Below are 11,581 nucleotides of genomic sequence, written 5' to 3'. Positions count from 1 at the left end.
AAATTTGAAAAAATTGAAAAATTTTATTAAATTTTATTGTATAATATAATATAATATTTTATTATGTAATATAATATTAAATTATTAGATTAACTTACTACCAACTTTCGTTTTATTTTACATAAACAAAACGTTCAAACAAATGGCAAAATTCCTTTTTCAATCATGCACGAAACAAAAATTACGAATTACACTTTATTCCCAAATTTGGACGCGTTTCTTCAATGGAAGGCTCTCGCGGTCATCAATCTCAAATGATACATCGGCGTAACGATTTACGCAATTGCATGTTTGTCTGGTTTCTATTACTACGAAATCGTCTAAACGTGCCTATGCACACGCCAAAAATAGTACGGGCCAGAGAAATGAACAGCAAGTCTATAGAACCTCGAAAATCGTGCGTGCTAGCAGTTTGCCTCGTGTTCGTCCTTCTTTTTTCAATCTCTTCATCTTTTTTCAATTATTTCGTCTGCTCGGATTGCGAAGTATGCGGAGACATCATCTATTTCAAATTTCAAGTTTCGTTAATCATTATCGATGAATTAAGATTTCATCGAATCTGTAGATGTACGTATAATAATAAATTATTGAAACATCACATCTTCTATTCAGAAAGATGACAAATTATAAAATAAAAATACATTACTCTCTTAACATTCCCTTTTTTTTTTTTTTTTTCTTTTATCTGATATAATGTATTTGTAGACTTATTGCTTTTCAGCATTTTTTATATAGATATTCTTTCTGTCACCATTTTACATTGTCCTTCTCATCATTATGGAGAAATGCGAGATAAAATTGGTTAAAAATGCTCGTCGGTTTATTTATATCGATGCCAATATTGATGTCTGTAGATTCAACTCGGAGATTTTATTTAATTTGTGAAAAAATTTTATCTAATTCTGCGGAAAAGTGTGTCAGTAAATTAAATCTTATTGTGCCGTAATTTTTACTTTTATTTTGTCATTTTCTACCATTGTCTACTACTTGCGAACTTGTACTTCCGTTAAACATGATAATAAAAACGTTCTATAAAAATAAAAAAATAACATTCTTTTTTTATTTTCCACAACAATTCTAGAAACATTCTACGATAAATAAATTGTAAGAAAATAAACTTATCTAAAGTAAAAACTGAAATGAAATTACAAAATAAAAACGTTGAACAGAGTGCATCGTTCCGAAATCTTTATTTACTGAACTATCAAACAGAATAGTCTCTTAAATGAATGAAAGGTATCAAATAGTAATACTCACGTTTGTTTCACGATGCGTGATTCTATTGTAAAATTCACAGAGACGTTCAAACTATAATCATATATGTATACATATATATATAAAAAAAAAAAAAACCGGCAAGTATTTTCGGTAAACGGTAAATTCTGTTATTTCTGCTAAGAATCGTAATTGTAACTCTGTATTCGAATTGAGGTGGATTGATATTTAAGTAGGAAGCTTAACCGAGATGGTTTTACCTTGCGGACTGTCTTATAATTGTTTTCGCGAAAACTGTCGAATGGTCAACAAAAATGGCGAAACGCTGGTGATTCGATTTTGCGCAATAAACGCCACTGCCTGGAACAAGGAATATGGCACCGGACAAGCGCAATCGATAAACGGCACTATGGCACTCGTCTATGGTTTATTTGGCGCGTCATCCTTTCACGCTTTTACCAGTTACGCATGGATGGCGCTGATAGGGATTCGTCTGAATTTTCGTTTATTTTAGTGTTGGATTAACTTATTAACTCACGTCGATTAGCATTTGCCACGCAAAGTCGAGAATATTTGGCTCAAAATTGCAATATTTTCTCAGTTTTAAGTATATTGAAATACAACCTAGGCAAAACAAATAATAAATTTATTATTTTTTTTAGTAATTTCTATCCAGTGATATTGTATACGGTTTGGTCACTCGTTATGGTCCGCGAACCAGTTACTAGTGCAAGAGGTTAAAGCTTCTGATGTATTCGGCTGAAGCTTTGTGCTACGTGAATGTAGGATGTGTGAGAGTATTATAGCGTCATTTAAAACTTGAGTTTTCATCTTTCAACTTTATGATGTTGTGTGTATATATAAGCATATATGTATATACATATACATATATGTAGGCTTATCAAGTCGAATCGATGGCATCGATCTGTAGAAAAAGCTGATACACATTCGAATCTTTGCTAAAATGACTAGATAGATTACTTATATACAGAGTGTCCCAAATATTTATATTTATATAGTTCATTTAATTTAGCTTCAAAACTGGGAAAATTGCACGTATAAAAATATCATTTGAAGCTTATTTGCAAATTATAAACGATGTCATTTTATATTAGAATTATATTTTTTTTGCCATCTTACATTTTATGTTTCTTATTCTAACGATATTTAATATTCACAAAGCTATGCAGCATATCATACGATTATGATTTTTATTGTTGTATTAGAATGAGAAATATGAAAGAAAAAGCAGAGAAAAATTACCATTTTTGATGATAAAATAAAATTATTTAATTACTATTGTTGAAAAATAAGCTTCAAACAGTATTTTCTTGTATGCTCCATCGTTTTAACGCCTATGATTTCTATTCTATAAATATTCTCCTATATTTTATGATACCTTGATGACAACTCATCGTTCCAAATCTGAAAATCATACGATAAATTAAATTTTTTTACTTTTCGATTTTTATATTACATTATAATTGAATATTTCAGTACAAAATTATCAAAAATGAAGAAAAAAAAATCTATCAAGTTCAAAAATGCAGAGTGACTGAAGTTTTGTAAATGTAAGGGACATTTTTCAATTATAAAAAGCAAAAAGGAGAAAAACATATACGTAGTATACGAGATGGAAAAAATTGAGAAATAAGATTGATTCAACAACAATGTTGCATTTTCAAAGGATTGGAAAATAGAAAAGATGATTCATTTTGTTCCTGAATATGTTACAGTTTGGAGCGACTGAAACTGAGAATTTAGTTTCTGAATAATGAAAAAACGCAATATACGTCAAAGTATATAGTAATTTAATTTAAAGACAAATGTGCACGCAACACAAGGAGCTTGTGTAGGATCTTTAATATTCTACACAGTGACTTTAAATTCGATTTTTTCTAAAACAAAAGTTTGATTTCTTCTGATTTATTTTTTCGCATAGAAAATCATTTTCTTTTTTTTTTTTTGGTCATAATTATTACCCTTTATACGTACATGTGTGATTTTTGATTCTAGTAGCATAAAAAATATATATTTCTGATGGAAGTTATAAATGGTCGTGCAAGTCAGTATACGCGACAAGAGATTCTGGATTGGTGAAATTGGAAACATCCGTATCAGCGTGGATAAAAGCCAGTAACTATATCCGCAATAATCACTTGAATAGTATGAGAATATACATATAGTGAGCTCATGAAAGTGTTCAAAAAATTGTCAATATTTAAACAGTTTTTGTAAAAAGAAATCTTACGTGCTCGTTTTGAAGCTTGGAGTCATTACTTTTAAAACGCGTTGTTCATTTTATTTTAACAATAAGATGTTTTTATAGCATGTATTAATTAAGTGAAAGTAAAAAAAAAAAAAATTTATTTCTTGAAAGTAAAAAAAAAATTGTCGTGCCAACGTAACAACGTTAACAAAATTTTTTTTGAAGTTGAAGATTAAAGCCTTTCTTTTACAACGACCCATCAAAATTCGTTGTCTTTTCTTGCCAATTTATTAAACTTTAAACATGTATTGGGCTTAGATGATGAAAATTCAAGAAAACGTAACATTTTCCTCGTTACATTCATTTTCGCCTGATATAAACATTGTGAAACATGCATTTCGAAAGTAGAAAGCTAGATTCCAGGTTGATTATTTTATTTTTATGAATTTCTTATTTTTCTACGAAATCACAACAATTTAAACATCGACAATTTTTCGAACATCGGAAATTTAGCGTTCAAATACTTTCATAAATGACTATAAATACATCGATTATTGTGTTCTGAATCTCTCTCTCTCTTCGTGATTTTTCATTTCAAAGAAATGAAAAAAAATTTTGTTCATCATATACATGATAAATTTATCAAAATGTCTGATTATTAGTATGCTACATTGCATATTTAAAAAGTATACATATAGTATAAATATAAAATAAAGCTTTTCTTTTTTTAATTCATCTCTTTCTTGATATTTCATCATCAATAATAATAACATTTTTTTTTCTATATTTACATATGTTGTATTTTACATAAAAATCTCCATTTTCTTTTTATTCAAGTTTCTCGTCAGCACTGATCTATAAGCAGGATAAAAAGTGAGAATACATTTTAAACTGTTTTAATAATTTAAAAAAGATAATACTAAAAACTTAATAATTTAAAAAGATAATACTAAAACAATAATTTTAATAATTTAAAAAGATAATTTAATTTAAAATAATTTTAATAATTTAAAAAGATAATTTAATTTAAAATAATTTTAATAATTTAGAAAGATAATACTCAAAAAATATATATATCTCGAAACAGATTGTATAATACAGATTGTATAAGCAATATCCATACTCAAAACAAAGAGAAAGAGAGAGCAAAAATTGACGTTTACGTTCTGCAATATTGAAAATGCAAATTTGAGGAATAAAAAATAACAAGGTACTTTAAAATAACATAATTTGTAGTGAAATGTTCTAGTTCCATGAATTACGTAGTAGATTAACGAGCCTATTTTAATTGTGTCTATTACTCATTCTACAGGGCATGTTAAAAGACTCGTTTGCAATGATTCATTGTTTTTAATGTAATTTATAGAAATACAATGTCAATTAAACTGATTATGTTAAATATTGTTTCCTCGTATGCATTATGTAACCGAACAACGATATAGACAAGACTAACATAGTGGTGACCTTCGGTAACATTATTTCTTCACACAAGATTTTTTTTTTTTAATTCCTACTTTACTCCTAGGTAATTATTATTATTATTATTATTTATTTTTTCCCCCTTTCTCACCTTTCATTCATTTGTTTTCAACGCCATATTCGATTCTTTTCACAAAAACTTTATTCATTTCCTTTCTCTTCATACTTTCCTCCTTTTCTAGCATGTGCAATCCTTCATTGTTTCTTGGCAGCGTTTTTAGACGATGAATAATCAATATCGAGATGAAATAATTATCAGGAAGGAAGCTTTGAACTTGAATTCGAAAGATAATAAATTTAGAAAGTCACATGCTTTTTTTCAAAAGATTGTTGTTGTATTGAAATTCTCCATTCTGCTTGAGAAATATATATATATATATATATATATTTATATTAAGGGACAATTTCAATACAACAATAACATATATAATAATCACATATATATATATATATATGCGCTATATTATTTTAAAGACACAGGCAACATATATGTAACGTCAAAAATTCTTATCTTGCAAAGATTAACTCTCCATGAACCATTTTATGCGATACGATTAACATTAAGATTAACCAAATATTAACATATGTATGTATTTTCTAAGAGTTTTATTTTATAACGATAAATAATAATTAATAACGAGATAAATATCATAGAATGAATTGAGAATTAACGAGCATAATTACAATCCGCAAAATTTGAACGTAAATAGATATTTAATTATACGATATTTATTACAAACGCGCTTTGTACAAATTTACTCAGAGCATAATTGGAATAAATGTATCAAACGAAAATTTTCGAATTTTTCTACTATGTTTATAGTAGAGCTATAGCAATATATAATATATCTATATATATTTGAATACTTATTTAACTTAAATGTCAACCAGTTAATTTGCAACATTTCGTGGATCGTAAAGAATATTTCTTTTTCAACAAATTTATCAAGTCTGATTTAAGTATGCTAATAATTACAATTGTTTTCCGAAACAGTTGTTGAAATTGAAGGAAATTATTTGATTTAATTAAAATTTATACAGAGCACAAAGCCATAAGTAAAGTACATGAAAAAATTATAGCAAAAGAGTATAAAATTTTTTCGTTCAGTTTTGTTTTTTTTATTGTATTACAAGTACTGTTGCTGCATGTATAATTTTCACTTTTATCAAATCGCTGCACAATTTTTTCATTTCAACTGCGTAATATTTCCAATATTTAGATTAAATAACTGTTTTTTTTTTTTTTTCTTTTACATATTCATGATATTTCATGAATTTTCAAACTTATTTTCCTGCAAGCCTCGGGCGAAAATTTATACCAATTTTTTTTTTTTTTTTTTCATGTAGAATCATCTCCGCACCCTGTATTTAAATTTAGAATAGAACTAAAATTTAAAATCGAATTCTTGATTGAATTTCTTTTAAAAACATGTTTCTCTTTCAAATTTCGGGCTAAAAAATTTCTTCTTTAAAGAGACTGGGCTAAAAAATTTGTTTTTTAAAAAGACTACCCTGAATTGTCTGAAGATAGATAAGTTCCAATATTTTTAAGGTATACAGGTATACACGATCTGATGTTAAGTTTTTTGATAGCTGGAATCTTTTTAATGTATTAGTAAATTCATCTTGACGTTCTCTACGAAGTATTTACTTATTTATGTTAAAACAAAATATTAAATAAATAAATATTATAACTTTAATTTTGTAAAACCTATCCCATCCCAAGACAAAGGTTACATAAATACAAGAACACTAGCCATGTCTTTATTTTTCTTTTATACGACACACGTTAAAAAATTAATTAAAATGTTTAGTAATGTAATGTGTTTTCTGATGTAGAAGGAACGCTGAAATGGATTTACCAGTGCTTTAAAAATTGTACGATTCTATGTAAAAAAGCAAAGGTGAGTTTCACGTGTTCTTTATGTATTCACCTATTAAAAATTTATTATTAACATCAGATTACGCGTTCCTCGATACCAAGCAAGTTTAATTTAATGCATTTCTTTCTGTCCACAACAGCCGAGATATTCAGGATTTTAAGTACTTCACTCTGTATAAATGTGACATCCGCTTAACGTCTTCAATTTTTCTCGAATACAAAGTTTTTAAAAAACTTCAATTACTGTAGAGAAATTGCAAAAATCTGAAGAGGAAATCCCTGCTCTTACCAATAAAAATTAAATTAAAGATTAACTGTAGATATTTATAAGCAATTAAATAATTGAGTTACTGAAAAAAACGTCCACTGTAAATCAATAGGAATTTTTTATTTTATATGTTTTGGTTTTTTGCAGTAATGGTGGCCAGCAATTGAAAAGGGATTTCAAAGCTAGTGAATGATTTTGTCATTTTATAGTAATTCAACTTGGGAAGAATTTTATGTATTACAAAATAATGTGTTATAATATCGTAGTGTAATAAAAATTATTACATTATCAAATAAAATTGAAATATAAAGTTGAAAGTTAAGAGTTATATATTTCAAAAACATTAAAACTATCATAATTTAGTAATTATGTATTTTGAAAAAAATTTATAAACTTTTACCTATTTCTGGAAGATCTTCCCAAACTTGAAATAGTTTATCCCACTGCACGTTCCAAGATTCGTTTTCAATTGATCGTTTAATATTTATTATGAACCTCTATACATTAAATTGAAAATTCGATATTTGTCAGTGTGATTCAAAACAATCTGATAATTGACCAAAAGTGCACTTTCTATTAAACTTATTCTTAATCTATGCCATAGGGTAAATCCAATCGTATTGTAGAATTTATCATAAAACTTTTTTCTTTAACCAAATACTTTTTTTTTTATTTGATATATAAGCATACACAGGTTCACGAAACTATTCAAACACTTGCAGATTCCTTTAATAAATGTTGAATAATTAATGTAAGTGACTGTCGAGTCGTTAATTATGTCATTACGAGTAATGTTCGAAATAGCCATGCAATTACTAATTAATCAGATTTTGTGAACAAAACAATATATTTGTTTTGAATCAGTTTTAAGAAATTAATTACAGTATCTGATCTTGTTTAATTCATAATGACTAGACATTATTAATAATGCTCCTAATCACTTATTCCATAACAAATGTATTATGCACTATACGAAATATTTTGAAATTTCATTAGTCCCCACTGCTATGGGACTATCATGATAATACTGACAAAGTTTAAAACAAATTTAAAAGCTTATATAAAAATTACAAGTTATTTAGTGTATGTTTTGCAGAGATTATAAAAATATTCAGACAGTCAATTATCTATCTTGAGTTAATTAAGTTTGGGTTAGGCAAACCTACCAACTATGCAGTGTCAATGATACAATATATGAATAAATTTGAACAAATATAACTCAAAATTTAATTCAAGTTTAACCTAAACTCTAAAAGGCGATATATCATTGAATATATGTATACAGTGTTAAAAATAATGATAATTACTCAAATTTTATCAATATAATCAAGACAATGGTCCCTCGTTACAATGTTAGAAGCAAATTTCAAACTATTTTATATAATACATGGAAATATGGAAATAAGAATTACCTATGATATGAGTTTAAACGTTTTCGTGAACCAGTTCATATGATGGGCTAAATAAAAAAATATGTTGTTTTTCATGATTAAAAAAATGAATGTTGGAATGTGTACTATACATAGATTATTGTGGTAAAATATAAATATGTATAACATAATAATACACATAGATAAAGGCATAGCGAAGACATGCAAGAGATTGTTATGAATAAAGAACACAAATGGATGCATTGAACCGTCCTGTACATATAAAATTCTTTTCACGCTAGTTATTCATAACTTTATATATACAAATTTGTCGTCTCTTTCCGCCTACATCTGATTCTAATTTCATCACTTTAACCGATCGTCCGCTACAAGTTTATTCTAATGTTTGCATACACATAGAAAAGTTGATCGTTGAACAGAAAAACGAGTTGCCAATGCCTTCAAAATGTATTTGTAGATGTCATAGTATTTCGTAAGATACCTACCGATATTTGTGTATTTTGGTTCGCGTTTGAAAGACAAACATTTTAAACATAATCATTTCCATTGGTTTCGTTATGATCTTTCGCCTACCGGTGGGTATTTTCCCTTTCTTCTTGAAAAAACACTTGCATACTTTTTGTTGTAACTTGTTAACTTATTTATTATTCTGTGTCACTATTTTGGTGCTAATATAAAATTTTATTTTATATTAATGTTTGTCCTGTGGTTAATATTTGAGGATAACTGATTACTTCAATTCCAATAGTGAATATTTATTGAATTATCTATATTTGCTGTCCAAAATCGTCAAAATTTTCAATTAGGTGATGATAAAGTCCTAATAAAAACTTTTGAGCTTTCCTGTTGTCATTAAGTTCCTGTCACCTTTTCAAGTCAGAGTTTTAATAACTAACGCTTAGTAGCTCTTGACAATTAGAGTTTACGTTAACATCTTGAAGACTTAGATAAATACGTATTGCCTACCGGTGGCAGATTTAAAAAGCGCTGTATTGTATGTGATTCAATGTATTGAGTTCCATAACAGAATGTTCTTGATTCATCTCAACGTACTTGAGTAATAAAAATAATAAGTAAAACTTTCCACGACAATTTTCTCCATTATAATGACTTAGCAATGATCGTTTGTGCCGATTATAACAAGCTGGATGTTTTGGCACTCGTCAATGATACTTTACAATTTCAATTTCACCAAGAACGAAGCAAATTATTCGTAGAGCTGCTCGTTTTACACATTTACATTTATTATTAAGTTAATATTGAAAGGTCCGCCTTACATAGTAATTATAAATAATACATCTTGACAAAGAAACAAGGATTGTTAATACATATTATATTATTATTATTATTATTATTATATATATATATATATATATATATATATGTATATATATCTTGAATTTCATCTATTTATTTAATCACAAGAAAACAAGAAAATATAGCTGATAAATTCAAGTGAACTTAAATATATTAAATACAGCTGTAACAAGCGTATCTCTCCATTAAATACCTCCGTTATTTTATTTTTACAAATAACCCAATTAAAATAATCACGATAACTAAATATCTACAAATAGTTAATTTTATACAGAAATAGTACTTACACACAATCACCTAAATATCGAGATGTGATCGTTTTGGAAACAGTAACTTGGTTCGTTGATGGTGAAACCGAATAAGAATGATAGAATCGAGTGTGTGTGTATGTGTATGTGTGTGTGTGTGTTGTGTGCTTCGACGTAAGTCTATAAATGAAATATTTGTCTATGAATCTTACGTCGTAGTACAAATGAAGGAACAAAATGCCAGATCGCGACGACACAAAGGCACGACGAATTTGTAACTCCTCCAACCGTTAAAAATGTCCTTTTTCAATTAACCATTTCGAGTCTATCCTTTATTTATTTATTTTTTTTTTATTAACAAAGTAGTAAAACGTATACTGTAATTGTAAGAAAAAAGAAAATTGGTATCACGCAGACTCGAAAGGATTCGATACTAAATTTCAGACGTCTAATCCTTTCAGCTTTCGTACTATATATCGTTTTACTGTATTACAATTTACTACATTAAATCGTGAAAAAGTTCACTCTAAGGAAATAGTTGGGCGTTTAAAAAAATCTTTGTCTCTGAAAGGATTAAACGATCTCATACAGGAAGGAATTGTTTGCTACGTCTACACATCGTAAAAATGATGAAAAAGGAAGAAATTTAGCGGGCGTTAAAATCGTTTTGGCAATGTTGTAAAATACATACTCGCATAATAATAATCTAATCGCTTCGATTTATTTTCTACGATTAATGTTAAATCTGTTTCTTCTTCCCTCTTTTTTTTTCTTTTTCTTTTTCTTTTTGTCTGTTTCGTCAAAAAAAAAAAAAAAAAGAAATTAGCAGGACGTGTTCTGTCGATAACGGAATAAATTGTTGATAAACGTTTGTCAATCAAGATATCACAAAAATTAAACCAATTACTTAAACTACACAGGTCAATTAAAAAGAAGACGCATTGAACTTCTCGTTAAAAATATAAAAACGCGACAGTATTTAAATAACTTGTAAAATGCTTTCCTATCTTTTTTTTATATTTTTTCATTTTTCATTTTTCTCGATCATCAAGCTAAAATGACGTAAAAAGACATGTCAAAAAAAAAAAAAAGAAACATATTTAACGAAATACCAATGAAGTCGCAAGATTTAATGGCAAATATCGAATAATTTCAATCGGTATTTAAGTTGCCGGCTCACAAAGTTCACACGTCGTATAGTTTTACATCACACGGTACAACATAGTATGATTTAAAGATAATATACCAATACAAAGTGCCAAGAAGTTATTGAAATATTTCAAATACTTCATCACTACAGATTGACAATATACGAAATCTTTTTGAGACGGCATCAAAAAATACACGATTACAATGAAATGTTGTTCATGATTATAAATTTCTTTTTTTTCTTTTTTCTTTTTTTTTTTACTATTGAACAAACAAACGACGTATGTATCCAATAGTAATCAGAACCTTCTCTGCTCAGTTTTTGGGAATTATAACAAAGTGCCTTATATATGTGATAACTTTGGAAGCTTCGAATGCATCGTTTCATCATCCGCGTGCTCTTTTTTTTTTTTTTTTTTTTTT

At 27.6% G+C, this 11,581-nt stretch overlaps 1 protein-coding gene and 1 long non-coding RNA gene across 2 annotated transcripts; both read left to right on the top strand.

The window, feature by feature from the left end:
- The first annotated feature begins 224 nt into the window (after nt 1-224).
- On the top strand, nt 225-747 carry LOC122537930. The gene is made up of 2 exons (XM_043671598.1): nt 225-567; nt 722-747. Exons 1-2 carry the CDS (start codon nt 225-227, stop codon nt 733-735), a joined length of 357 nt encoding a protein of 118 aa, XP_043527533.1. The 3' UTR covers nt 736-747.
- Nucleotides 748-3,191: 2,444 nt separating this feature from the next.
- Nucleotides 3,192-7,145, top strand: LOC122537932. Its single transcript, XR_006308739.1, has 2 exons — nt 3,192-3,351; nt 6,743-7,145. It is a non-coding gene; the product is annotated as an uncharacterized LOC122537932 (long non-coding RNA).
- Nucleotides 7,146-11,581: the final 4,436 nt, after the last annotated feature.

The sequence above is a fragment of the Frieseomelitta varia genome, unplaced genomic scaffold (assembly GCF_011392965.1).
Source record: "Frieseomelitta varia isolate USP_RPSP 00005682 unplaced genomic scaffold, Fvar_1.2 scaffold_939, whole genome shotgun sequence".
Lineage (NCBI taxonomy): Eukaryota > Metazoa > Arthropoda > Insecta > Hymenoptera > Apidae > Frieseomelitta > Frieseomelitta varia.
This window is presented reverse-complemented; position numbering and strand designations above follow the sequence as displayed.

Excerpts from the sequence above, each read along its gene's own strand:
- LOC122537930 (XM_043671598.1), top strand. The coding sequence starts at position 225 with ATGGAAGGCTCTCGCGGTCATCAATCTCAAATGATACATCGGCGTAAC.